This window comes from Lepidochelys kempii, chromosome 2 (assembly GCF_965140265.1).
Source record: "Lepidochelys kempii isolate rLepKem1 chromosome 2, rLepKem1.hap2, whole genome shotgun sequence".
NCBI classification, from domain to species: domain Eukaryota; kingdom Metazoa; phylum Chordata; order Testudines; family Cheloniidae; genus Lepidochelys; species Lepidochelys kempii.
This window is the reverse complement of record NC_133257.1, coordinates 268,048,197-268,075,927: the sequence shown is the minus strand read 5'-3', so window position 1 is coordinate 268,075,927 and position 27,731 is coordinate 268,048,197. Positions and strand designations below refer to the sequence as shown.

The window sequence follows — 27,731 nt, the reverse complement described above, 5'->3', positions numbered from 1 at the left end:
ATTTTGGGGGGTGGGAGGAATCTTTATTCATGATTCCAGGGACTACTTAGGCACCTGAAAACTCTAGGGTTTTTTCAGATAATAATTTAGGGATTAGCTGACAGGAGCACTTTCTCTAATCGTTATATAAAGAAAGAAAAAATATATACAGTACAAATGCCAATTAAAGCCACGTTTAAAGTTTATATGTAAATTTAGAACAATCAGGAGATAATACAGCAAGATATTCCCCATCCCAAGCCTTGAGGTGTCAGTTCACTATCTTTAGTGGAGATAAATAAAAATAAATATAATTTGCTTACCTTCTCTAACAGAAACACTGTGTTACTGCCATTATCTCCTCTGTTCTAGTCAATTGTTGTTCATTTAAAACATAATTTCAACATGTGTGAGTAAGGGTTTTTTTCTCTTTTATTAAGAAAGGGAATTAATTTTTCTAATTATTTCGGCATCTATGTTTACTGATCACAATCATGTCTGTGACTCACTAACATTTGACTCCATCATTGCTATTGATATCAGAGCTGGAACTGCGTTTATTTTCATGCAAATTTTAAGTTATTTTACAGATATAACTAAAAATATAATTTGAACATAAGCCACCTTCATCTGCCCAGTGTCTAAAGTTATGTGTTTAGCTAATGTTTTTTAAACTGGCATTACTAAATGAGTACAAGCTAAAGGTGCATTCTAGGAGGATACTATTATTTGCTTGTACCACTTTAAATAATGAATGACAAAGCACAATATGATAATAACAGTAATAATTATAATTACTCCAACGAGGACAGGTTAGGCATTTTAGAACTCACTACTCAAAGAATTCAATGTAAGCATAAGAGAGAAATAAAATTATGAAATGCACAGACCAGTCAAAAAACTAAAATAACAGCACTTTGAAAGAATAAAATTACAGAGACTATATGTGTATTGCAGGAAGTACCAACAAGTACAAACAACAATATAAGTATGTGTTGGGGGGCGATGAGTGTGAAAGAGACAGCATTTGTGAGCTGCTGGCATGTGTGAGCTGGGGGAGTGTGTGAGAGACCGCGTGCTGCCCCTTGAAGAGAGCTGCACTCAAGAGTCTGAAGGAAAGCTCCTTCAGATACAGCAGTAGCCACCAGCAGCTCCGTCCCTCTCTTGGTGAGCCCTGTCCTCACACACACACCCGCCCCCGCTCTGTGGAGACAGGGTACATGGGCGGGGGGGGGGCGGAGGCAGCCTGACATCAGAGCCCCTCCCCGCCCCTTTACAGCAGACAGGAAGTTCCTGGGAGCAGCTGGCTAGGGGCAGCTCCAAGACAGGGGGCAGGAGCCATGGGGTTGAAGATGCCAGCAGGGGGAGGGGCACCCCTGCTCCGGAGGTGCCCCATTTGTAACAGTGCCCGGGCTTGCACCCCATTCACCCATGCCTAAGGCCAGCGCTGGCGGTGCTTGCACTCACCAAGAGCACTTGTACTGATGCAGAGTGAAGTGCACCATGGGTAGGTATCTCACTGGAGAACTCGCCACCATCCAGCACAGGGTCTTTTTGAAAGATTTTGCAATGCTTGATGGCTTTGGTGGAATGACAGTAGAATGAGCCTTTGGTCATTTGAAGGGTCGCTGGCGTAGTTTATTTACCAGATTGGACCTCAGTGAGAAAAATATCCCAATGGTTATAGCTGCCCACGGTGTCCTACATAATATGTGTGAAGCAAAGGGGGGAAAGTTTCCACCAGGTGGATGGTAAAGGTGGAGCGGCTGTCTGCTGAATTTGAACAATCAGATACAAGGGCTATTAGAAGAGATCAACGTGGAGCTATACATCTCAGGGAGGCTTTGAAAGACCATTTTAATAGCAAGCCAGAGTAATGTGTGTTGCTGCAGTGTGCTTTACCTGGCCTTGCTCTTTTGCAGCCCAGTCTGAATCTTGTGCTGATTGCTGTATATGTAGGAATATTGCATTGTCAATGGACCTATTAATTTTGTTTGTGAATGATGTTATGAGTTGTGTGACACAGTGCAGTAACTGGGAATTGGTCACTTTCAGAACTGATCTGTATCAGCCAGCATATGTTGTGAACCAATAAAGATCAATTATGTTCAAAAATATATAATGTTATTCTGTAGCATTCAAAAGAAAACCATTTCAAATTTTATAAACCTTAATAAATTTAGCAAACAGAACTTATGAAGGGGAAAGAACAGTCATTTCCATTTCAGGTACACATACACCAACTGGGGCTTTCACAGGTCAGTGTATGTGAAGCTGTGATTGTCTTGTCTATGCACTGACCCCTGATGCCACATGGAATGTTCAGGGGCAGGCCAAGGGAGGTCCCGATATTGAATTCTCTGTGGGCTCCAGAGGAAGGTGAGCATGGGATTGTTGAACCTGCAAGTCCACCAGAGTCTGCAGCATCTCTGTTTGCTGTCTGAGAAATGCAGACATGTCCTACTGCACGTCCCTCTCCTTCTCCTGCATTTTTTCCCTCTCCCCTCTATCCTTCTCCAGGATGTCTGCAAGAGTGACCCTCCAGGCCCTGTGTTTGTTCTCTCATGCAGCACTGGCTTGCTGGATCTCCTGCAACTTGTCATCCTGAGCCCTCTTCTTTCTCCTCCTTATCTGGCGTAGACATTCATGGGTGAGTAGGAAGAGACCCTGAAGGCTGCAGTGGTAGCAGCTGTAGAGAAAACACACAGAGACACCGTGGTCATTATATTCACAATGGAAATCAAAACTTAAGAGGCGGAACTCACTCCCCTTGCTCTCCAAAAGTTGTAAGCACATTCTCACTTCTGCTTGGGATTGCTTGTGCACAGCACCAGTCACAACCATGGTGAATATGGTCTGTCGGGGTTGGGGAAATGAGGTGGGAATAGCTTGGTTACATGGTTCTAGTTGTATAGGGCAGCAGCACTGAATACTGGCACTGTTTTCCACAGTAATTTTAGCTGATATCTCACTCCTGAGGGTAAGAGGCAGACAGAGCTCAGTGGCTGCTGGCATCCCCATGCCACCTGGGCCCGTATACTGCTAGTCTGAGCACTGCAATATTGCCTGCTGGAATAATCGCTGAGTGGTATGGGACAGTGTCCTGCTGCAGCAGAAGAAAGAAGGCAGCCCTCCCCAGAAACCTTTGGCAGAGGATTGCAGAGTACCTCCATGGAAGAGTCACTTAGATCTCTATGGAGGGTTCATGGGACATCTTAGTGCACATACACAAACTGCTCCGCATGGCCCCCACTAACTCTAGAGTAAAAATGAATAAATCAAAATATGAGTGCTGCTACTCTGGGGGGCCAGCCTTGTAATTTAAAAATCAAGTGCACACGTACCCAAGGTTCCTTCCCCTGCATCAGGTTTGCCTGTGCTCGACTGATGGGACTGGCTGGACTGCGGTGGAGTAAAAAACAGGTCCTGGCTTGCTGCAGAGCTGGATCCCCCAGTTGCCTGTCCCCCATACTCCTCTTCTTGCTCCCATCTTCTCCTCCTCACTGTTCGAGGCAGGGGCCTGTGACTCAGGCTCCTCTGAAGTATCCACGGTGCTCTTGGGGATGGTGCTTGGGTCTCTGTCGAGGATGGCATGTAGCTCTTTGTAAAAGCAGCAGGTCTGCATTAGGCCAGGGAGAGGGCAGTCAGGCCTAGGCGATGGAGCCACAGTCAGGCCCAGTGATTAGGGCCAGAGTCAAGGGTCAGAGCTGGAATCAGAAGCCAGGAACCAGAGCCACGGGTCAGAGCCAGAAGCCAGGAAGGCAAAGGAGCAAATATTCCTCTGTCATAGCAGAGCTGTTGGTGGTGGCATGTCGGCAGCAGTTGCTCGGGAACCAGTTGTTTCTAGCCCTGTAGAGTCTTAGCGCATGAATGGGTAAAAATCATTTTACAGATGGGAAAAGTGAGTCTCAGAGAAACTACAGGCCTGAATTTTCAGAAGTACTGAGCGGGGATACAAGAGCAGAGGGAAGGTTTGTGCTGGAACCTCCACTGTGACTCTCTCAGTAGGCACTGGACCATGGAGAACGTAGTTCAGACAGTTATCCACTGCATCTGATTAAATTGTGGACTCTGGTGCTGCAATAGCTTTGTCCCAACAACTCCAGCAGCGTGTTTTGTCCAGGTCGGATTTCTTTGTGGGCAGGATAGTAGCATTCCCTTTTTACTGTGGCTTTAGTCACTCTCAGAAATATCTACCATCTAGCAGGGGGTATTCAGAAACATTTTGAGTGGCTGCTTTCGCACCACAATTAAAAGGGAAAATGTTAACAGGGGCAGTGGCCTGGTAGGGGTCTACTACTGATCACCAAATCAAGAGGAGGAGGTGGATTTCCAGAACTAATAACAGAAATACCCAAAACACAAGAAAGACCTTGTAGTGATGGGGGACTTTAACTACCCAGACATCTGTTGGAAAAGCAATACGGCAAAACACAATATCTCCAGTAAGTTCTTGGAATGTGTTGGGAACAATTTCTTCTTTCAGACGGTGGAGACAGTAACCGGAGGTGGTGGTGGGGCAGCCATTTTAAACTTGATGCTGATTAGCAGGAAGGAACTGCTTGCAAATCTGAAGGTGGAAGACAACTTGGGTGACGGTGCTCACAAAATGATAGATTTCATGAGGCTAAGGCCTGGTCCACGCTCCAAAGTAGATGGGAGGGAACAAATGCCCTCAAGAACTAAATCTAGGGGATGACTAAGGGGAACATGATAATCATCCACCAATATCTGGGGGCAGATCCTCAGCTGCTGAAAACCAGTGTAGCTCCATTGTAGTCAATAGGACTCTGACAATTTACACCAGTTGAGGATCTGGCCCATGCATCCATATTAAGGAAGCACAGGAAAGGGTTAGGAGGAGAACCTTTAACTGATGAAAGGAAGATGAACCAAGAAAAAATGAGATTGGATCTCACCTTATTTTCCTCTAGGCGCTTACAAATTGTTTAATCGTTTGTTCCAGTATCTTGCCAGAGATCAAAGTAAGGCTGACTGTCTATAATTCCCCTGATCTTCCTTTTCCCCCTCTTTAAACATAGGTACTCTGTTTGCCCTTCTCCAGTCCTCTGAACCTCACCCATCCCCCAGGAGTTCTCAGAGACAATCACCAATGGTTCAGAGATGGCTTCACCTAGTTCCTTAAGTACCCTAGGGTGCATTGAATCAAGCTCTGCCAACTTGAATACATCACACTTATTTAAATATTCTTTAACCTGTTTTTTCCTATTCTGGCCTATTTTCCTTCCCCTGATTATTAATATTAATCATGTTAAACATCTGGTCACAATTACCCTTTTTAGTGAAGACCGAAGCAAAAAGGTATTAAACCCTTCAGCCTTCTGTGCCATCTGATAAACTCTCCTTCTGTGTCATTAGCTCTCCTTCCCCATTAAGTAATGGACTTGTACGTTCCTTTGTCCTTGTCTTACTTCTAATCTATTTATAGAACCTCTTTGTCCTGCCTTTTATGTCCCTTGCTAGTTGTAACTCATTTTGTGCCTTATCTGTTCTGATTTCGTCCCAGCATGCGTGTGCTGTCTGTTTGTAGTCATTCTTAGCAATTTGTCCATGTTTCCTCTTTTTGTACAATTTCTGTTTGATTTTCAGGTTATTAAAGATCTCCTGCAGTAGCCATATTGGTCTCATATTATTCTTCCTGTCTTTCCTTCACATCAGGATAGTTTGCCATTGTGCCTTTAATATTGTCTCTTTTACAAACTGCCAGCTCTCCTGAACTCCTTTTCCCCTTAGATTTTCTTCCTATGGGACCTCCTTACCTACCAATTCCCTGAGTTTACTGAAGTCTGCTTTTCTGAAGCCCAGTGCCTTTGTTCTGCTGTTCTCACTCCCTTTCTGCCATTAGAATAACGAACTCTGTTATTTCGTGGCCACTTTCACCCAAGCTGCCTTCCGCCTTCAGATTCCCAACTGGTTCCTCCCTGTGAGTCAGAATCAAATCTAAAATAGTGCCCCCCGGGGTACATCCTCCACCCTTCTGAAACAATATATTGACAGCTCTATTTAATTTAGCCGGAGGAGTGGCGTTTCATGCTTAAAAGCAATTTTAGGGATGTCTGAGAAATATGATGGGGTTTCTCAGTGTAACAGCCACATCATAGAGGTCCAGGTGCTTCACCACCAAGACAGCAAGCAACCCCTGCCTTCCCTTGGGGCCTGATCAGTTCTGTGGCTGCAATGTGGCTCCCTGTTAACAAACTGCTGTGGGAAGGCACAGGGTGGGATTGCGGTAAACCAGGCAGCTGGAACGTTTCATTAAACCACACCAGCATGGACTGTGACCTGGTGTGATTTTGCCATCTAGGTTAGGTCAGCGCTTGGCTGGGAGACCCCAGGGAGAAGCCAGGTACTGCAGAGAACAGTGTTCCTGAGGCAGGGGTGCCTCTCTTGTATCAGTCAGTACTGGAGCAGTCCCCCAAGTTTTTAATTCCCCCAGGATGTCTGCACTGCCAATTCTCTGATCCTCAAGGGTCATTCTAGCCCCAGGACCTTGCACCCCCAGAGGACAAGGCAGGCTTGGAGTCCATGGGGTAATATTTAAACATCACGGCCGGGCGTCCTGACAATGGAGGAAGTTGTAGGAGGCGGTGGCAGATTAACTGCGGGAGCTTTGGAACCTGTGTAGAAGAGTGGGGGCATCAGTGCCGGAACTGTGGCCAGGCTCTCTGCTCCTCTTCTTCTCCCCAAGGATCCTCCCCCTGGCAAGGCTGGAAGCCAGAGCCAGGCCATGGTAAGAGCCGCCCAGGGAGCCCAGTCAGCTGTGGGGAGCTCTGGATCCTCCACCTGCCCTGAGCGCCAGGGTGCCCGAGAGCAGCCCCTGGCCCATGTTCCTACCCCTCCTGGCATGCCGCCCAGGGCAGATGGAGAGTCCAGGGCTCCCCACAGCAGTCCAGGGCTCCTTACCGTGGCCTGGCTCCGGCTTCCAGCCTGGCCAGGTGGTGGGGCCTCAGGGAGAAGAGGAGGAGCAGGGGGCAGGGCTCTGTGGCGAGGGGGTGGGGCTAACTTAAGGCCCATCTCAGCCCCCCATTGGGAAAAGGGAGGTGCTTTGTGGTGGGGGAGCTGCTCCCCCTGCTGTGAAGCACATCCCCTACCGTTCTGTACCTGTCCGAGGCGAGGACGGACAGGAGGAGAGGCGCCCTCAGGGGAGCAGTGGCCTATGTGAGTTAAGCTACAGTCCAGTTACCACATCTCCACATCACAAAACCCCGCCATTAGCTAACTGGGTCCCTCGGCGCTCTGCATTTAAGGGGGATCCTTGCTACCACAGCCTTTGTTCGGGCAAAATGCACGTTACCTTCCACCTTAAAACGTCCCCTGAAGGTCCCCTGAGGTCGCAGGGCAGTTGCCCCGTTGCATTTCTCCATCCCAGTGGGACATCGTGCCGTGTTTTATTACGGCACGAGGACACAAGTGTCATGGGGAAATTATGTTGACCTGGGAGACAAACTGCTTGGAATGTCTCCTGCTCTGGAACAGGTTGGGGCCGCCTCCTGTGCACCCCCTTGTGGCCACTGGCCGCTCCGGGGCACCGTGCCTCAGTTGCCATCTTCCTCAGGCCCTCAAACTCCACACACTGGGTCAGTGCGGGAGATGTGGCTTAGCCTTCTGGCCAAGCCACAAACAAACACGTCCAACTGAAAAGTCCCAGCACATAAAGGGTTCTTCTGCCCTTCATGGGCTTTTCTTCAGTCTGCCCTCTGGGCCCTGTTCTTAATCCCTTTCTGGGCTACCTTTGAGTCTTCTCCCTGCCCCAGTATAGCGCTCTCAGCCCCCAGGCTAGCTCCACTGGTATCCTGTCTGCGGGCGCTGGCTCCATGCCTTCTACAGGAGGGGTCGGGCAGCCAGCCCCCTTCCTGTGATTCCTCTCCTAGCCTGAGCTCTCTCAGTCCTTGTAGAAGGCCCAGGTGTCCATTAAAGCATCAGAGGGCCCCTCTAGTCGCACCCCCTCAGACTGGGTATGTCTACACTGCAGCTGGGAGCGTGCCTCCCGGCCTGGAGAGACACACTCATGCGAGCTCTGCTCAGTGTAGTGTGCTAAAAAGAGCAGTGTGGACTTGGTGGCATGGATGGCGGCCGCCCAGGCTCGGACCCCAGGGGTCTCGGACACCAGTGGCTAGTCTGAGCTGCCGCCTATGCAGCAGCAACCACATGGCTCTTGTTAGCATGCTGGCTCAAGTAGAGGAAGAGGTATGATATAGTAGAGGAAGTAGCATACCATTTTACAGAAAGGGAAACTGAGGCACCAAGCAACTAAGGCCAAAATATTCTGACTTGGGTAGCTAAAGTAGACCCCTGTATCCATATTAAAGCACTTAAATAAGTAGCCTCATTTGCAGACAGGCTGAGTACCCAGCAACTCCCCCTGAAATCAATAAAATATAATCCAGTTCCATACCATTCAGCACCCAGGTTTGAAAGGTTTGGCCTAGCTCATCTACCCAAGGTCAGACAGTGAGTCAATTACAGAGCTAGGAATGAAGCCAAGCTCTCCTGATTCCCAGTTTTGGATTTCACCACCAACACCCTCCTCCCTGGCCCCTTCAGACAGACGTTGTGTCTGAAGACTGCACAGTGTGTTCTTCTGTTGCTGGACAATCTCACTAGCCTCTCCCACTGCTGAGGGCTCCGCGGCCGACACTTCTGAATCATGTGCTCTCTCCAGGTACTCACCTGGCCCCAATACCTGAACACCTCATGCTCTGTAATGTATTTATCCTCACAGCTCCTGGGAAGGTCAGGACGGGCTATTAGAATTGTATAGATGAGGAATTCAGGCCTGCCTGCAGGGGTTGGGTTTCTGTCCAGGAACCGGGCTTAGTTGCTGGCAGGAATCAGTCTCATGGCAGGAATCAGGCTCACCTTCTCTGTGGCCGGTGTCAGGGTCCTGAGTCCCAAAGAGATCTTGGCTCCAAGGGAGGTTGTGGAATCCCCATCACGGGAGGTTTTTAAGAACAGGTTGGACAAACACCTGTCAGGGATGGTCTAGGGGTTTATTTGGTTCCGCCTCTGCACAAGGGGCTGGACTTGATGACTTCTCAAGGTCCCTTCCAGCCCAGCATTTCTATGATTCTATGAAAATCTTCTCCAGCTCCTCAAAAAATGGACAGGTCACATTACTACGACCAGCACCCCTGGTTTTAATAAAAAGAAAAGGAGTACTTGTGGCACCTTAGAGACTAACCAATTTATTTGAGCATGAGCTTTCGTGAGCTGTAGCTCACGAAAGCTCATGCTCAAATAAATTGGTTAGTCTCTAAGGTGCCACAAGTACTCCTTTTCTTTTTGCGAATACAGACTAACACGACTGTTACTCTGAAACCTGGTTTTAATGTAAGTCCGAATGAACTGTTTGTTTTTATCCGGCACTGATTGGTGTCCTGGTTCTGGCCCCTCACAGTCATCTGCTTAGCAATGGCCACAAAAAGAGCTTCCTGTACCGACTCCTCTCCACAGATGTGATAAGATTCAGGGTCTCAGCATGGTTCCAAGCAACTGCTCAAGGCATGCTGTAGAGGCTTCTGGAGTAATATCACAGCAAGGCGGATATACTCAAACCCAGGACCAAGGGGGCAAAGTCTGGCCCCACACCAGATTTTAAATGGGGGACAGGACATCTGGTCAATGTGACCCCAGAGCAGCGGAGGGCACACAGGTAAACAGACAGGTCATTAATGGTTGCCTGCAAAGCAATGTGGGATAGTAGTTGGAGGACTGCCAAAGTAATACGCTGCAACATTGCCTGCACGTGAGCAATTGCCTAAACTAACTCAATTTGCAGCAAACGTAGTTCTCTTTGAAAGACGACTCCTGTGTCCTTGATAAATCCAGAGTTTTAGTGGACTATAATGAATTGCATCGTGTGTACGCAAGTATTTTCAAACTGGTTTAACTCCCCCCAATCCTATGTGGACAAGCAGGCCTGGGCCGTATCCAAAGCCCAGTGAAGTCAGTGGGAATCTTCTGATTAACTTTAAAGGGCTTTGGGGCAGACCCCAAATAACTTGTTCAAGATGTGCAGGCTGTCCATGGCAGTGTAGGGCACTGAACCCACGGCAGAGCACTAACCACTGGGCCAGGCTTCCTCTCCAATCACAAATAAGCATGTGAGGTCTTTAAAATCATTTTGTGGTTCCCATCTTGTGATGAATGAAGCCCGGCTTGCTATTTCCTGGGGAGAGAAACACAGCTTCGCCAATGCTTATCACACGGTTTGTCCAAACTGATGCCTCATGGTCCATATAAACTGATGCTGCACAGTCCATATAAGCTGATGTCACTGATATAATATTTAGCACTTTATTCTCAAAGTGTTTTGCCAACAGTAACTGCTCAGATACTACAGAGATGAATGCCATGGATATGCCTATAAATAAATATTAATGACCCGGATCCTGAGCTGTGCTTCGGACGCTTGCTCCTGGGGCTGTTTTATATCAGCTACCCATGGCCCCAAGGGGCCTTTCCAGTAGCCAGGGATCAGCATAACATAGGGATGCCTGTGCCACCCCCTGTTTTCTTGGCTATGTTCTCTGCTAAGATGGGGGCATGTAAGAAACATTATGGTGGCTCTATGTCCCCCAAGATACTCCCCTACACAGCCTTATACTGGGCTTCACAAGCCATAGTTAACCCTCCTGGCATCCCCCTGAGCTGAGAGGCAGGCGGAATTAGCTCCGTTTCTCAGGGGGAGGAAGTGAGGCACACAGAGCTTAAGTGATGTGCCCAAGGCCGCAGAGCATTGTGTTGCAGAGCCAGGACCAGGAGCTGGCTTAGCTCCTAGCCCCATGCTCAGGACACACCTCTCTCTGACGGACCCCCCCAACGACATGACACTGAGCTCCAGCTACTGACACACACAGACCATTTCTGGGCCCAGGGGCTGCTTTCTGCTGCAGCTGGGGAGGCGTGACGTTCCCATTGCATGCCTCCTACTGAGCTTGAGAGCCCCAGCCCTCGGTCCTACCAGGAGAGAGAGGCCTGGCTTGGCTTAATGGAGGGGTGCCAGGGCCTGGGAACGCTTTGGGGTTTACCTGAGAGTAGTGTGGGACCCAGAAGTCTGTTGGCAGGAGCCCAGCTTCATCGCTGTCCTGGTGCGGCAGGCCGAAGATCCAGGCTACCCCAGAAGAGGGTAAACAGGGTGCTCATCGGGGAGCCTAGAAATCTGTTTGCCAGGGGGGAAAAGGTGGAATTTGCATTTTTACAGAGAATCTTGAGTTTTTACATTGTGTAAAAAAATAAAAGCCTGTGTTAACAAGTCACTATTTTTTACTGACAGCACCTGTGTCCCCTAGTGAGTGCAACCTCCCCCTCCTGGGGTCGATTTTTGAAGGTGCTTTGAATGTACAGCGGAGCCCCGTTTATCTGCTGGACCTGGGCCCGGATGGATAACCAAAACTCGGGAGAACCGGCAGAGAGCTTTCCATCCTTTGGCCTCAGATTCTGACCGCTCCCGGCCCAGTTGCTGTCAGCCCAAGGAGGCCGGTGGTTCGGGTCATACAGGAGCCGGATAACGGAGGCTCCCATCAGTGGGGTTCTCCGGGGCATAAGGAACACATTGTGTTCAGCAGGGATACCTGGATATGGACATCTGTGGCTAGGGAAACTCACGTTCACTTTAAACCTGGGAAAACACGGATTTTTAGGGGTGAATTTGAGGGGGTTATCACGGAAGATCCGGATCCCCGGTGATCCGGTTTCGCACGCCTGGGGCCGCCCCAGCGATCCGGTTTAGCAGGCTGGGGCCGCCTGGCGCTCTTGGGCTCGATGATCCGGCGCCCCCTCCCGGCCGAGGCATTGCAGTGACCCGGGCTCTGTGCCATGGCCGCATGCCCGGAGCTCGCCCCGCCGCGCCGCTTTGTGTCCAGACCTGTGCGCGGCTGGTGCGGGCAGATCCGGAGACATCCCGGGTTCCGCGCTCCGCACATCGCCCGGCTCCGGCTCCGACCTCTCCCCGCTCGCCAGCCTTTGTCTCCGTCCGCACCCGCCTCTCGCCCCCGCCCCCTGCTCCAGTTCCAGCCGGTGCGCGCCTGAGCCCGGCTGCGGCTGCCCTGGGGAGCGGAGCCGCCGAGCGGGGCGGAGGAAGGTGGAAACCCCCCGCTGGAGCCGGAGCCGGAGCCGGAGCCGGAGCCGGAGCGCGGCTGTCTGCGGCTGAGCAGCCCTGGCCGCTTTGCCATCTGCTAGCCAAGCCTTTCTCCGTCCGCGGGGCACCAGGACAATGCCTGGAGGGGCCTCGGCTCAGGTAGGGCATTTTACAATCAACTTCCCCGGTGTGGCCGCGGAGGCGGGTGGGGGGCGATGCGCCGCGCTTCCTGGCAGCCGGGGCCGTTCCCCTCTGCACCAGGTACATCAGGGATGCGTGCAGACAGGTCCGGAGTGCCCGGAGCGTCGGACCCTGGAGGCACACGCAGACTGGCTGGCTAGCTACAGATAGGGCTCCTATCCACAGCATCTGAGCCCTCTCCCAAGGGTTTTAACCAAAGAAGTAACAGTAACAATGTCTTCCTTCCTAGCCTATGGGGGGGAAAGAACTCGATTTATTCAATTGGGGGGGGGGACGGAGGGGGGGCATATGTTTGTTTATGTGAAAAACTCCTTAAGGGACCAATAATGGAACAGTTCTAAAGCTACCAGGAGGATTTGAACCTAGGTGCTTCAGAACCAAAATAGGAGAGGCCACCACTTGAGTGGAAGGGGCAGCACTATTACATGGTAGCAATAGAAGGCTATTATCCTCTATGCAAATCAGCCACTGGCAGGAGGGGAGCACACTTCATAAGCATATTGCATTAGGATGTGGTATGAGTTTTGCATGGGAGGCACAGTGCACCGAGGCAGAAGATTGGTGCATACTCAGTGCAAGAGAGAATATCAGAAGAATTTGCGAGACACTGGGGAGGGAGTGGTCAGTAGGTGTGCATTGCACCTGGGAGAATTACAGTTCACTGGGTCCATGTGAACCAAAAAGATTGGAAACAGAAAAGGGACCAGATAGGAATAATCCGTCTGTGAAATCAAAAGATAAGGGCAGGAGAAAGGATGACCTTGCGGCAGCTGTCTGGGGTTTTTCTCTGGAGCTGAGTTAGTAACTGGGTTTTTGGGTCGGTGCCCAAACCGAAACAGCCAGAAAAAAATCTCATTGGCTTCATACCAAAGCTGAATTTTTAAAAAAATTCTCAGCAAAATGAAAAACAGAGAAATTTCATCTGGGTCCAACTAAAGATTTCAAATGTCGATTGGAAACAAGATTTGGTTTGGAAATAGTCATTTCAGAACGAACTCGCCAAACGCTTCAAAATGTTCCGCCGTTTCTGAAATGTTTGTTCGTTTTGGGTTTTTGTCCAAAACTATTAATTGAATTCGACTCACATCCACGAATCATTTCGGTGCCCTGGAAAAATGCCTTTTCCAGAAAATTCACTATTTGCCAAAAATATGTTGCCTGCATCTAGTTGTCTCCCAGCACCTCTCGTGCCAAGCAGAGGGGGGACTTCCAAGCCATCCTGCACTTCAGAATGGCCTGGACCCATCTGAGTAGGACACCTCATCACAGCAGCTAAGAGGAAGAAGAAGGACTTTGAAAATTATGGTGATTTGGGGTAACAAAAAAATGCTGTCGGAAAAGGTAAGGCCGGGCGTGAATGCAGGGGATGAAATCAATGAGGGCTCCACAATGGCTCGCCTAATAACGTGCTGCTTAAATCTGGCCATCGGTCAGAAAATTACCAAAGAGGAGGTGTGGTCGCCGAGGCTGGAGGCTGGAGCTGTCGATGGACAGCAGGAGACGGGATACATGCAGAGAACCAGAATATATACAAAGCAGCTCATCCAGATAACATGCATTGTAAGGCTTGAAAGGAATTCGCTAATGACTCTAGAGGCCTGAGCAGACAGGAAGAAGGTAGATCTTGGTGCATTGAAAAAGAGAGAAAGCTTAGCAATCGCTGTGTGGTTTGTCACACTTTAATCTCTAGCAATGTCTACTGCTATATGGATAGATATTGATGGTAGCCTAGAGACTGACGTCAAGATCTGAGCCCCATTGCGCTAGGCACTGTAAAGACATGTGGTAAGAGATGGTCCCCTCCACCAGAGGTTACAGTCTAAATAGACACTGCTGGGGAGGGGAAACAGACAGGAGGTGTTTTGCCCAAGGTCACGCAGCGTGTTGCCAGGAATAGACCCCAAATCTCCTTCATTTCAGTCCAGTTCTCTCTCCACTGGATGACACTACCTTTCCTCAATGGAAGGAATATTAAGCGTTAAAAACCCTGTAAGCAACTGGAGGCTGGTGGAACCATGAGCAATAGGCAGCGAGGGCTAATAAAGAACCAATCACGCCAGACAAATGTTATTGCTTTTATTTGGATGAATTCACAAAAGTAGCGGCTGTCAGGAGCTCACTGGCAGCAGTGAAATTAGACGCTAAGGGAGCCTAAGTGCAGGGTGTCATGAAAACTTAAGTTTACCACTAATTGGAACTGGTTTGGCCACGGAGGTATGGCTTGGAAATAGGGGGTGCAGTGGGGTGGGGTTATAAACGGAAATTAAGGGGACTGAGTCACAACGCCAGGTGAAGCTGGAGAGAGATACCCAGGAGGGTTTTGCTGGGCTTGATTTTAGGCTGGGTTTTAGTTACGGCGTGTTTCATGATCTGGAAAAAGAGGGGAGAGGCCCACAAACTGCATGCACCAATGGCATTGCAATGGGAAGCCTTTTCAACGCCAGGGAGGACAGAGGAGGATATGAAGGGGCCTAGAGAGGTCGGTAGGCTGGGCTGGAACCCCACAACTGCCAGGGACAGGTGGTGACTGAAGCAGCAGGTGCTGAGCGTTTGGTGCTTGTTATTGCAGGTGCCGGTGACGTTCGATGATGTCGCCATCTATTTCTCCCGGGAGGAGTGGGAGATGCTGGCGGAGTGGCAGAAGGAGCTGTACCAGGAGGTGATGAGGGAGAATTATGCAAATCTGATTTCTCTGGGTAAGGATCAGCCTTCGTTGTTTTACTGGGTGCAGCAGGATCATTGAAATCCCTGGGCTGTCTTTAGTCTATTATTATTCATTATTTGTTTTACAGTAACCCCTAGGGGCAACCAATCCAGGATCAGAGCCCCACTGTGCCAGGTGCTGTATACACTGGCTTTAAAAAGCTAGTCCGTGCTCCAGGGAGCTCCCAGTCCTAGGATAAGTCTTGCCTACTAAGCATGCAGTGGCCCAGATCATCAGCTGATGCAAAGGTCTGTAGTTCCATTGAGGTCAATAGAGCTATACTGATTGATCCCAGTTATGGTTCCGACCCCTGGCGTGGCATCCTTGGGGAAAGACAGTGTGCTCCTGAGGGTCAGTAACAGACGACCACCCCCGAGTGACGCTGCACCCCGTGCTGCTCCAGCCTTGACCCTCTAACCCCTTGCATGTGGGAAGCACAACCCTTTCTAATGCTGCGGTCACTGATGTGAGCCTCCGGCACCTACCCAACCCCCACAGAGGCTTCCTGTCTGAGCCCCACTTGGTAAAACAGGAAGCCTCGTTCTTGGAACCGCTCCGCAGCAAAGCAGGACACTGGAAAGCAGACAGGCGCGTTCGGCCCTCAGTGCTGCTCTCTTATCAGTGGAATGAGTCACAAGCAGAAGCAGGTCATTTCTCAGTTTCCCCGAATGGAGGGAGAGAAATTCGCCCATCACATGGCTAAAGGACCAGACGTGTCCCGCTCATGGTAGGGGAGTGGACTGCTATAGACCAGCAAATCGGGAGGAGGAGGTATTTTTAGAACAAATAGCAAAAGCATCCAAAGGACAAATCCCAATGGTAACGGGGGACTTTAACTCCCCAGACAGCTGTTGGCAAGGCAATATGGCAGGGCACAGACTCTCCTAACAGCTTGGAATGTGCTAGGGAGAACTTTTTGTTTCTGAAAGTGGAGGAAGTAACTAGGGGGCTGCCATTTTAGATTTGATGCACGATTTGTACGCATGATTTCTCCCTGTCATATAAGAGGCTAACAACAAAAACAGCACCCCGAGCCCAGCGCCGCTCAGGCCTAGCACTCCAGGCTGTCGCCTGGGTCACCTGCCCCTAAATCCAGGCCTACCACAGAACACCCTGCCATAACAGAAGGAGGGGGTAAAACGTACTTTGTTGCGGGTGGGATGGGGTGGGCAAAAAAACAGACTGTGGGAGTTTGCAGGAAAACACTACATCTCTTGTCAGTTTACTAAGAGTAGCCTATTTGGGAAATTGCTCATTTTGGGAAATTGCTCATTGCTCAATTGTTTGAGTTTCTCTTTCCCAGCCGTGTTTATTTCCCTCACTCCGAAGCCGGTGCAGTACACCAGCCCAAGTCAGGGCCAAGAATCACACTCCTGGGTCGTGCTGTTCTGTGATGCCACATATGCGCACTCAGTCCCTGGTGTATCAGCTTGCTGCCAGGGCTGTGAGCAGTTTTTCCGTTAAATGTTTTTTGAAAAGCAGTAATAATCCTGACACATAAATAACTTGAATGGGATGTTTCAAAGTTCTCAAATCGGTGCTCAGAGTCCAATATAGCTGCCTCAGGAGATCTTTAATGACCTGAAAATCAAACAGGACTTGCACAGGAAGAGGAAACATGGACAAATTGCTGAGGATGACTCTAAAAAGACAGCACCCGCATGCAGGGACAAAACCAGAAAGGCTAAGGAACAAAATGAGTTCTAACTAGCAAGGGACATGAAGGCATTAGGCATTAATGAATTAATTAATTAATTAATTAATGTATTAATAAATAAATACATCAGCAGTCACAGAACACAAAGGAGAGTGTGGGTCCAGTACTTAATGGGGAAGGTTTTGCTTCAGTCTTCACCGAAAAGGTTAATAATGACCAGATGTTTAACACAATTAATATTAACAACAGGGGACAGGAACACAAGCAGGAAGAGGGAAAGAACAGGTTAAAGAATATTTAGATAAGTGAGATGTATTCCAGTCAGCTGAGCTTGATGAAATTCACCCCAGGGTACTTAAGGAAGTAGCTGAAGCAATCTCTGAACCATTGGTGATTATTTTTGAGGACTCAGGGGGGACGGGTGGGGTCCTAGAGGACTGGAGAAGGGTGAACATATAGCCGATATTTAAAATGGGGAAAAAGGAGGATCCAAGGAATTATAGACCAGTCAGACTAATTTCGATACCTGGAAAGATACCGGAATAAATTATTAAACCCATCAATCTGTAAGCCTCTAGAGGTGGTGAAGATGATAAATAATAGCCAACATGGATTAGGCAAGAACATATCATGCCAAACCAGTCTAATTTCCTTCTTTGATAGGGAAATCTGCCTAGTAGATGGGGGGAAGCAGTAGATGTGATATATCTTGACTTTATAAAGGCTTTTGGGACATCCCATGTGACATTTTCATTAGCAAATTAGGGAAATGTGGTCTAGATGAAATTACTCTAAGGTGGGTGCACAACTGGTTGAAAGACCGTACTCAGAGTAGTTATCAATGGTTCGCTATCAAACTGGGAGGGTGTCTCTAGTGGGGTCCTGCAGGTGTCAGTCCTGGATCTGGTACAAGTCAGTATTTTCATTAATGACTGGATAATGGAGTGTAGAGTGTGAAATGTACAGATGACACCAAGCTGGGAGGGGTTGCAAGCACTTTGGAGGACAGGATTAGAAATCAAAACAACCTTGACAAATCGGAGAATTGGCTGAAATCAACAAGATGAAATTCAGTAAAGACAAGTGCCAAGTACTACACTTAGGAAGGAAAAATCAAATGCACAGCTACAACACGGGGAATAACTGGCTAGGCAGTAGTATTGTTGAAAAGGATCTGGAGGTTGGACTGGATCAGACTGAATTGAATATGAGGGACACAGGGTGGGTGAGGTAATATATTTTATTGGACTAACTTCTGTTGGTGACAGAGACAAGAAGTTGGTCCAGTAAAAGATATTATCTCACCCACCTTGTCTCTCTAATATCCTGGGACCAACGCGGCTACACCACATCCCGCTTTGCTCAGCACTGGTGAGGCCCCAGCTGGAGTTCTGTGTCCAGTTTTGGGCACCACAATTTAAGAGATGTGGGAAAACTGGAGTGGGTCCAGGAGAGCGACAAAATGATGAAAGGTTTAGAAAACCTGACCTACGGGGAAAGGTTGAAAAAATTGACGTGTTTAGTCCTGAGAAGATGGGGGCAGGGGAAGGGGGATGGACCTGATAACAGTCTTCACATATGTAAAAAGCTGTTATAAAGAGAACCATGATCAGCGGTTCTCTTTGTCCATTGAGGGTAGGACAAGTGGTAATAGGCTGCATTTGTAGCCAGGGAGATTTAGATTAGATATTAGGAAAAACTTTCTGAGGATGGCTCAGCCCTGGAACAGTGACCTCGGGAGGTTGTGGAATCCCCATCATTGGAGGTTTTTGAGATCAGGTTGGACAAACACCTGTCAGGGATAGTCTGGGTCTACTTGGTTCTGCCTCAGCGTGGGGGCTGGACTAGATGACTTCTTGAGGTCCCTTCCAGCCTGACATCTCTAGGATTTGGGAAAGCATATGCTGGCTTGAGTGGGACTTACGTTGTGCCTCAGCCACATGCTGGCCCCCTGCACAGGGTAAATTTCACCATTTCGAAATCGCTTTAAGATTGTTGCTAAAAAATCCACCTTCTGCTGTTACTATGCACGACTTTGAGAGGGTCAACAAGCACGTGGACAAGGGGGATCCAGTGGATACAATGTACTTAGATTTCCAAAAAGCCTTTGACAAGGTCCCTCTTTGACAAAGGCTCTTAAGCGAAGTAAGCCGTCATGGGATAAGAGGGAAGGTTCTCTCATGGCTCAGTAACTGGTTAAAAGACAGGAAACAAAGGGTAGGAATAAATGGTCAGTTTTCAGAATTGAGAAAGGTAAATAGTGATACCCCCCCACCCCCAGGGGTCTGTACTAGGCCCAGTCCTGTTCAACATATTCATAAATGATCTTGCAAAAGGGATAAACAGTGAGGTGGAAAAATTTGCAGATGATACAAAACTACTCAAGATAGTTAAGTCCCAGGCAGACTGCGAAGAGCTACAAAACGATCTCTCAGAACTGGGGGCCTGGGCAACAAAATGGCAGATGAAATTCAGTGTTGATAAATGCAAAGTAATGCACATTGCACAACATAATCCCAACTCTACATATAAAATGATGGGGTCTAAATTAGCTGTTACCGCTCAAGAAAGAGATCTTGGAGTCATTGTGGATAGTTCTCTGCAAACATCCACTCAAGGTGCAGCAGCAGTCAAAGTGAACAGAATGTTGGGAATCATTAGGAAGGGATAATAAGGGATAGTTAATAAGACAGAAAATATCATATTGCCTCCATATAAATCCATGGTACGCAAACATCTGGAATACGGTGTGCAGATGTGGTCGCCCCATCTCAAAAAAGTTATATTGGAATTGGAAAAAGTTCAGAAAAGGGCAACAAAAATGATTAGGGGTATGGAACAGCTTCCGTATGAGGAGAGATTAATAAGACTGGGACTTTTCAGCTTGGAAAAGAGACAACTAAGGGGGGATATGACAGAGGTCTATAAAATTCTGACTGGTGTGGAGAAAGTAAATAAGGAAGTGTTATTTACTCCTTCCCATAACACAAGAACTAGGGGCCACCAAATGAAATTCATAGGCAGCAGTTTTGAAATAAACAAAAGGAAGTATTTTTTCACACAACGCACAGTCAGTCTGTGGAATTCATTGCTAGAGGATGTTGTGAAGGCCAAGACTACAACAGGATTCAAAAAAGAACTAGATAAGTTCTTGAAGGACAGATCCATCAATGGCTAATAGCCAGGATGGACAGGGATGGTGTCCCTGGCCTCTGTTTGCCAGAAGCTGGGAATGAGCGACAGGGGATGGATCACTTGATGATTACCTGTTCTGTGCGTTCCCTCTGGGGCACCTGGCATTGGCCACTGTCAGAAGACAGGATACTGGGCTAGATGGGCCTTTGGTCTGACCCAGTGTGGCCGTTCTTATGTTCTTATCACTCTCAAAACATTGTGGGCCAGACTCATTCCTGATGTTCAGGGAAGTCAGTGGAGCTACTCCAAGGATACATGTGAGTCTAGGATTTTCCTTCAGTTTATCCAAGAGACAGTTAAGAGATGCCTAGATCACAATCTCTGAGTACCTCCATGGAGAGGAGATTTTTGATAGTAGATGCCTCTTTAACCTAGCAGACAAAGGCCGAATGGTAGGTGAAGCAAGGGAAATTCAGGTTATAAATAGGTCACACATTTTGTAACAGGCAGGGTAATTAGCTATTGGAATAACTAACCTAGGGATGTGCTCACTTCACCATCACTTGAAGGCTTTAAATCAAGACTGGATGTCATGCTAAAAAGCATGCGTTAGCTGGCCCAGAAGTTTTGGTCTGGATGTAGAAATCACTGGGTGAAATTCTCTGGCTTGTGTTCTGTAGGAGGTCAGACTGAAAGATCGGAATGATCCCTTCTGGCCTTAAAATCTATGACTCGTTACCACCACCCCATCCATAAATAATGCCTGGACTCTTTTCTCCGTCCAGCAGGGGACTGGCCCAGGCAGAGAAGCAAGAAGAAAAATGAGGAGGAATGTGCTGAAAAGTTGGAAGCCCCTGAGCTTCCGACTGGAATCGGCTTGGCCAAAGGCTCAGAGAAGGCAAAGATCTGCAGCACTCGGATCGCCTGCGTCCCAGAGCCAAGCAGCGAGGAAGGCGGCTGGCTGGGGCAGCTTGTTGAAGGTGGAAGAGGGAACAGCCACTGCATGCAGCCCAGTGGGAATCAGGGACCCAAGAAAAGGGCGAGACCACACAAGTGCGATGAGTGCTGGAAAAGCTTCACCTGGAGATCGGAGCTGGTTCAGCACCTCAGGACTCACACCGGGGAGCGGCCATATAAGTGTGCTGAGTGCGGGAAGGGCTTCAGTCAGCACGTCAACCTGACCATCCACCAGCGTATCCACACCGGCGAGCGGCCCTACCGGTGCAGTGAGTGTGGGAGGGGCTTTACCCAGCATATCAACCTGACCCTCCATCAGAGAATCCACACTGGGGAACGCCCGTACCAGTGCTGTGAGTGCGGGAAAAACTTCATCCGCAAATCCAACCTGGCCAAGCACCAGAAGATCCACACGGGCGAGAAGCCCTTCCAGTGCGCCCAGTGTGGGAAGAGCTTCGTGCACAAGTCCGGCCTGGTGTCGCACCACAGGACCCACACAGGGGAGCGGCCGCACCAGTGCGAGGCGTGTGGGAAACGCTTCGGCCACAAGTCGGGCCTGCTCTCGCACCGGAAGACCCACACGGGTGAGCGGCCCCACCAGTGTGCCCAGTGCGGGAAGAGGTTCCGGCATAAGTCAGGCGTGGCCTCACACCAGAGCACCCACACGGGCGAGCGGCCTCACCAATGCTCCCAGTGCGGCAAGCGGTTCTCCCGCACCTATGAGCTCATCTCCCACCAGCGCCTGCACACGGGGGAGCGGCCCTACCCATGCGCCGACTGTGACAAGAGCTTTGTGCGCAAATCTAACCTGGTGAAGCACCAGCGTGCGCACACGGGGGAGCGGCCCTACCAGTGCGGCCAGTGCGAGAGGAGCTTCTCCCAGAGGTATGAGCTGGTGGCTCACCAGATCACCCACACTGGGGAGAGCCCCTATACCTGTGCCCAATGCGGGAAGATCTTCAGCCAGAAGTCAAACCTCGTGAAGCACGAGCGCATCCACACCGGCGAGAGTCCCTTCCCCTGCACCCAGTGCGGGAAGAGCTTCAGCCAGCGCGCCAACCTGGTGAAACACCAGCGGATCCACACCGGGGAGCGACCATTCCAGTGTGCCCACTGCGGGAAGAGCTTCAGCCAAAAGTGCGAGCTCGTGTCGCACGAGCGGATCCACACTGGGGAGCGGCCATTCCAGTGCACCCACTGCGGGAAGAGCTTCAGCCAGAAGACGAGTCTGATCGCTCATCAGAGGATCCACATGGGTCAGCGACTGAGTGAATGTGCCCAGGGCGATGCCCTCCCATCCAGCTCTGTCTGGCATTCCAGCTGATGCCAATGGGGGGCTGACGTGCAGACCAAGGGTGGTGCTGGGTATGGATCCATCAGTAAATATCTTCTTGCCTACCAGGGAGCAAACAAGGGAGGAACTAGGGCTTTCAAGTGGGGACAGCTTGAGATTTCCAAACACATCCGAGAAAGGTTTTAAATGGCTCCTTGAATCTCCCTTGTCAGGAGAGGGTGGATATTTCAAACCTGTCTTCCGGTTAACAATCAGCAGATTGGGAAACACCATGTAATTGTTGAGAAGTCCAGGAAACATCTGGCAAAGCAGGAACCATGTTGAATAGCAGAGTGTTCCCCCAGGAGAAGAGGGGGCAGATTTGGAAGACGCAGGGCTGATTCAAACCTTGGGTTTTCCAAATGTCTGATGATGAACCTTCTGAGCTTGACTGACTCTCAGGAAGACTGTAAGATGGGGGTAGACCCCTCATCAGTACCCTCAACTAGCCAGTGGGAACATGGAGGGCTGGAAGGGGTGGAGAATGATTAATGGGGTATGAAGAACAGCTGGTCAAATAATATTCAGCAAATATATGATCTGGTTCTTGTTGAGCAATGAATCAAAGAAGTAACTTTTTGAAGCGTTCATTCAGCTGTTGAAAACTGTTCCTCAAAGAAATTATTTGGGGCCAGGTTCACAAAGGTGTTTAGGTGCGTAAAGATGCCGATAGGTGCTAGTGAGATTGACAACAGCACCTAGTGAGTCAGGCACCCCACTCCCCTTGACTCTCAGTGGTATCTCTGGCCCAGGTCCTCAAAAGTAGTTATGCACCTAACTCCCAGTGGGAGTTATACTTGGAGGATCTGGCTGGAGGCGCCTAACCTGCTTAGGAGCTTTTAAAATTTTTTGTATGCGCTTAGCTGCATCTCTAGACACCAAAATGCTTTTGTAAATCTGGCTGTTGACCAGGGCTGGCCATACCATGAGGCAATCTGAGGCAGCCACCTCAGGTGCCAGACTGGGGGCGGGGCAGCACCACTAGGACCCAGAGTTTCAAAGTTTTGGCCCAAGTGAGGGGGCATAGGGGCGTCATTTTGAGCTCCCCGCCTCAGGTGCCAACATGTTGTGGGCCGGCCCTGCTGTTGACCAATAACAGCAAAGGCCAGTGCGTAATGCTGAGCCCTTTCCCTGGTCTTCTCCCAGAGGCAGTTCTATTTCTGTGTGGCAGGTTTAATCACATCCTGGTGCGTGGGCGATCAAAAGCCATTATGCCTGATGCTCTTTCAGTGGTGAGTAAGAAATAATGTCAAAACTATCCCAATAATAGTTATTTCCTGGATGCTGAATTGATTAAACTTATCCCAACTACTTCATATATATAAACCCGTTCTTTCAAAAACATCAGTAAAGGAGGACACTGCCCTGATTATGTGGAAATATATATGCTATGACATGGCTAAGATCATGAAACCATGTGTTCTGATAGCCTTCTCTCCAGTGTGGTCCCCACACATAACCCATTAACTGAGAGACTCTTTTCAGAACCATTGTTTTAAATTAACAGTATCAACTGGATTTAAATTGGTGTCTTCTTTAGCCCAAAGAGGAAGTTATATTTTCTTCTGATCTGTCTGGATAAACTTAACACAGTGGCCTCAAACTTGTAAAACTGCCTCTCAGGCTGGTATTCCTCTCTGCGCTCCTCACACGTGATCTGACTCACCTCTTTAATGAATGCTGTTTCCTTTTTATTTATGCACTGATCTAATTATTTCCATTATGTACCATATAAAAAAGCCTTCCCCGTGTTAATAGATGCCTTTTTAAAGCACAACGTGTAGTTCAAAGATAGGAAAATTCTTCATGGTCTTTGACTCATTGGCTTTTTTTGGTCTGCTTTATGTTTTGCTTCCTGTAGTGTAACTTCCATGTCTTGCTGCCTGCACGGAGGCCTTGGTTTGAACTCTGCAGTCCTTATTGCCCAGGGGTTGGGTTATAATTTGGGTATGATTCTGTAAGTGCTCCGTGCCCGGGAGTCTGGTTGACTCCGAAGACAGTTCTGTGATTGGAATGCTCATGGGACTGGGGCCTGGTGTTTCAATTCCTCTTAGCCATGGATGGCTCCCACCTCTACATCACCTTCTCATCTGACAGGAATGCTGTGACTTCCATTACGCCGGAATGGAGAGCTGGGCAAGGAGCAGCCGGCTAACGCTCAATCCAGACAAGGCACAGAGGTGATGCAAGTGGACAGGGGAAGTGTTTTGAGGAACTGTTTGCAAAGGTGACCTGGCCCTTCACTGACAGAGTACGTTTACCCTGCCACTCACAGCAGAATCCTGCTTGGTTTCTCATTGCTCTTGAGTTTCAGCTAGCTGCGGCGATCAGAAAAGCCAGCTGCTACTTCCCATTAGCCAAACAATTATGCTCATTCCTTTCTGATGTGGACCCAGCCACAGAGACCCAAGAATGTGTTGCAACCTTCTCTATCTGGGCTTACCAAGGAGCTGCATCTTCTAAGCAAAACTGTCTGGCATCAGTCAAACAATGGGTCCATTTCTAGGTGCTTGCCCTGAATGGGCGAGAGTCCAGAGACCTCTGGGACCACCTGTCTTCTCCATTCCCCACTATCCTTCCTACACTCAGCGGGGACGCTGAGGGTGACAGAGCCCAGATTTCATCTTGTGGCAGCAGAAGAACAAGGTTCTTGGTGAAAAGCCCACGCTTGTGACAACCACTTCACCAGCACATCAGCTCGATACACACATCTCACTACCTCGAAAGGATGCTGTAAGAAGACACCTGCTTAAACTAGCATTTCCCCATGCAACCAGGTTGTAACGACGCCGTTCTCACACATCATCAGCTACCAGTGTCAGAAAACAGATTAAAGGGAGAAAGGTTCAGAGTTTTACCTCCTACATGTAAAATGAAGGCTCAATGCCCTGAGTCACTCCGCCCCTGGCGATGAGTGAGACAGCAATACCTACGGATAAATGAAATCAAGTAGTGCATTCAGGGAACAATGCCAAAGCCTCCTTGTCGCTAACTTCACCATGTCAGTTCAGATACAGGGCAAGAACAGGCTGTGTAGCTGAGTGGACAAGGTCTCTGGATCAAATTCTTCCTGGACATAAGCAGACAAAACTCCCATTGAAATTGCTGGGAGTTGCCACCACTCACACCAGAGTGGGACTGGATTTCGGGGCTTGCAAAGGTGGTGAATTCAAATCCTATTACTTGAGGATACTTTCTTGTCTTGGCATCAGATCAACTGTTATGTTTTCACTACTTAATTATCATCATCAACCAAAAATGTGACTTTATCCTTCAAACACTTAGTATCTGGAGTGATGCTTTCTATCATGTAGGCAGTTCTCCTCCTGTCGTGAATATTTACGGGATCAGAGTCTTGCTTTGTGTTCAATGAAAGTATTTAAATAGTTTTCAGAGTAACAGCCGTGTTAGTCTGTATTCGCAAAAAGAAAAGGAGTACTTGTGGCACCTTAGAGACTAACCAATTTATTTGAGCATAAGCTTTCATGAGCTACAGCTCACTTCATTGGATGCATACTATGGAAAATACAGAAGATGTTTTTATACACACAAACCATGAAAAAATGGGTGTTTATCACTACAAAAGGTTTTCTCTCCCCCCACCCCACTCTTCTGCTGGTAATAGCTTATCTAAAGTGATCACTCTCCTTACAATGTGTATGATAATCAAGGTGGGCCATTTCCAGCACAAATCCAGGTTTTCTCCCCACGCCCCCCACCCACAAACCCACTCTCCTGTTGGTAATAGCTTATCCAAAGCGATCACTCTCCTTACAATTGGCAAAAAGAAAAGGAGTACTTGTGGCACCTTAGAGACTAACCAATTTATTTGAGCATAAGCTTTCGTGAGCTACAGCTCACTTCATCGGATCCTTACAATGCGCACGATAACCAAGGTGGGCCACTTCCAGCACAAATCCAGGGTTTAATAAGAACGTCTGAGGAACAGTGGGGGAAAAAACAAGGGAAAATAGGTTACCTTGCATAATGACTTAGCCACTCCCAGTCTCTATTCAAGCCTAAGTTAATTGTATCCAATTTGCAAATGAATTGCAATTCAGCAGTCTCTCGCTGGAGTCTGGTTTTGAAGTTTTTCTGTTGTAATATCACAACTTTCATGTCTGTAATCGAGTGACCAAAGAGATTGAAGTGTTCTCCGACTGGTTTATGAATGTTATAATTCTTGACATCTGATTTGTGTCCATTTATTCTTTTATGTAGAGACTGTCCAGTTTGACCAAGGTACATGGCAGAGGGGCATTGCTGGCACATGATGGCATAGATCACATTGGTAAATGTGCAGGTGAATGAGCCTCTGATAGTGTGGCTGATGTGATTAGGCCCCATGATGGTTGCCAACTGTGCCCACATATCTATTCAGGGGACACCAACAGGAGAGTGGGTTTGTGTGTGTGTGGGGGGTGGGGGGAGAAAACTGGATTTGTGCTGGAAATGGCCCACCTTGATTATCATACACATTGTAAGGAGAGTGATCACTTTAGATAAGCTATTACCAGCAGGAAAGTGGGGTGGGTGGAGAGAAAACCTTTTGTAGTGATAAACACCCATTTTTTCATGGTTTGGTGTGTATAAAAACATCTTCTGTATTTTCCACAGTATGCATCCGATGAAGTGAGCTGTAGCTCACGAAGGCTCATGCTCAAATAAATTGGTTAGCCTCTAAGGTGCCACAAGTCCTCCTTTTCTTTTTTAAATAGTTTGTTTCTCAGTGAAGTAACTAATCATACAGTACATCATAGATGGTTTGCTTGGTTATTAACTATTGTTATTTGATTGTATTATTTATGTAGTACCAACACTGTACATTAAATGTTACATGCATGCAGGTCGTGGTCTGAAGATCCTTGCTGGTGTCTATCAGATTAGCTCTACTGGCTTCAACAGCTGAGGATCTGAGTGGTGGAGAGAGGACTTTGCAAATCTATTCCTACACATTGTTTAGTTATTGGCCATAAAAAGCTTTGAAACTGGCAGGTGCTGTATTCCATAGAGTGGTTGCCATTTGTAACAGGTCGGGGCACTCACTGACACAGTGCCTCCTGCTGGTCAGTCCAGGAATTAGCTCATCCAGCTCAGGAGCGCCCTCTTCTGGCCAATTTCCCTGCCCTTACCTGCCTCTCTGTAGTCCCTTTATCTCCACCACATATAGGCCCCATGTCCATCCTGGACCACGGTGCCCCTTACCTTGGGGAGCTGCCCCTCACCCAGGGAAACCCACTCTCCTGAACCCACCTCATCTCAGTGACTACTGCCAATTGTCATCTAGCCCCTTCTCTCAGGGGCACACTGAAGTCTGAAATGGCCACTCATCACTGGCAAGGGGGTGGTTGGACCTGCTGCTTTTTCTTGCCCTGGCTGCCTTCCTGCAGCCCTAGTACGTCCTCAGGCCTTTGCTGCAAGGCCTCAGACTGGGAGGTCGCCAGGCCAGAGCTCCCCAGCTCAGCCTGCCCTTCCCCAGCACTGCTCTGTCCAAGGTACCCCTGTCCCTACCCAGCAACTAGGTCCTTCTTGCTCCACTACTGGAACAAGACTCACCTCCTTCTGCCCAGGAGCCTTTCTTATACTGGCCCAGACGGGCCCTGATTGGCTGCCTCCAACCCGCTCATGATTGGCTCCCTGGGGCAGACCTCTCCCAGGGCTGTTT

The 27,731-nt window shown here is 48.7% G+C and overlaps 1 protein-coding gene and 1 long non-coding RNA gene across 2 annotated transcripts in view; one reads left to right on the top strand and one right to left on the bottom strand.

Moving 5' to 3' along the window:
* Nucleotides 1–794: 794 nt before the first annotated feature.
* LOC140905815 (uncharacterized) lies at nt 795–12,086 on the bottom strand. Its single transcript, XR_012156952.1, has 3 exons — nt 11,867–12,086; nt 11,031–11,161; nt 795–2,668 (listed from the first exon to the last, which is right to left on the bottom strand). It is a non-coding gene; the product is annotated as an uncharacterized lncRNA (long non-coding RNA).
* A 493-nt stretch (nt 12,087–12,579) lies between these two features.
* LOC140905808 (uncharacterized) overlaps nt 12,580–27,731 on the top strand; it is a 45,011-nt gene continuing 29,859 nt past the window's right edge. Inside the window, exons 1-4 of the mRNA XM_073329315.1 lie at nt 12,580–13,621; nt 14,850–14,976; nt 20,562–21,989; nt 25,227–25,229. Of these exons, the coding sequence (XP_073185416.1) occupies nt 13,583–13,621; nt 14,850–14,976; nt 20,562–21,989; nt 25,227–25,229 (1,597 nt within the window). The 5' untranslated portion in view covers nt 12,580–13,582. The remainder of the gene's footprint in view (nt 13,622–14,849; nt 14,977–20,561; nt 21,990–25,226; nt 25,230–27,731) is intronic.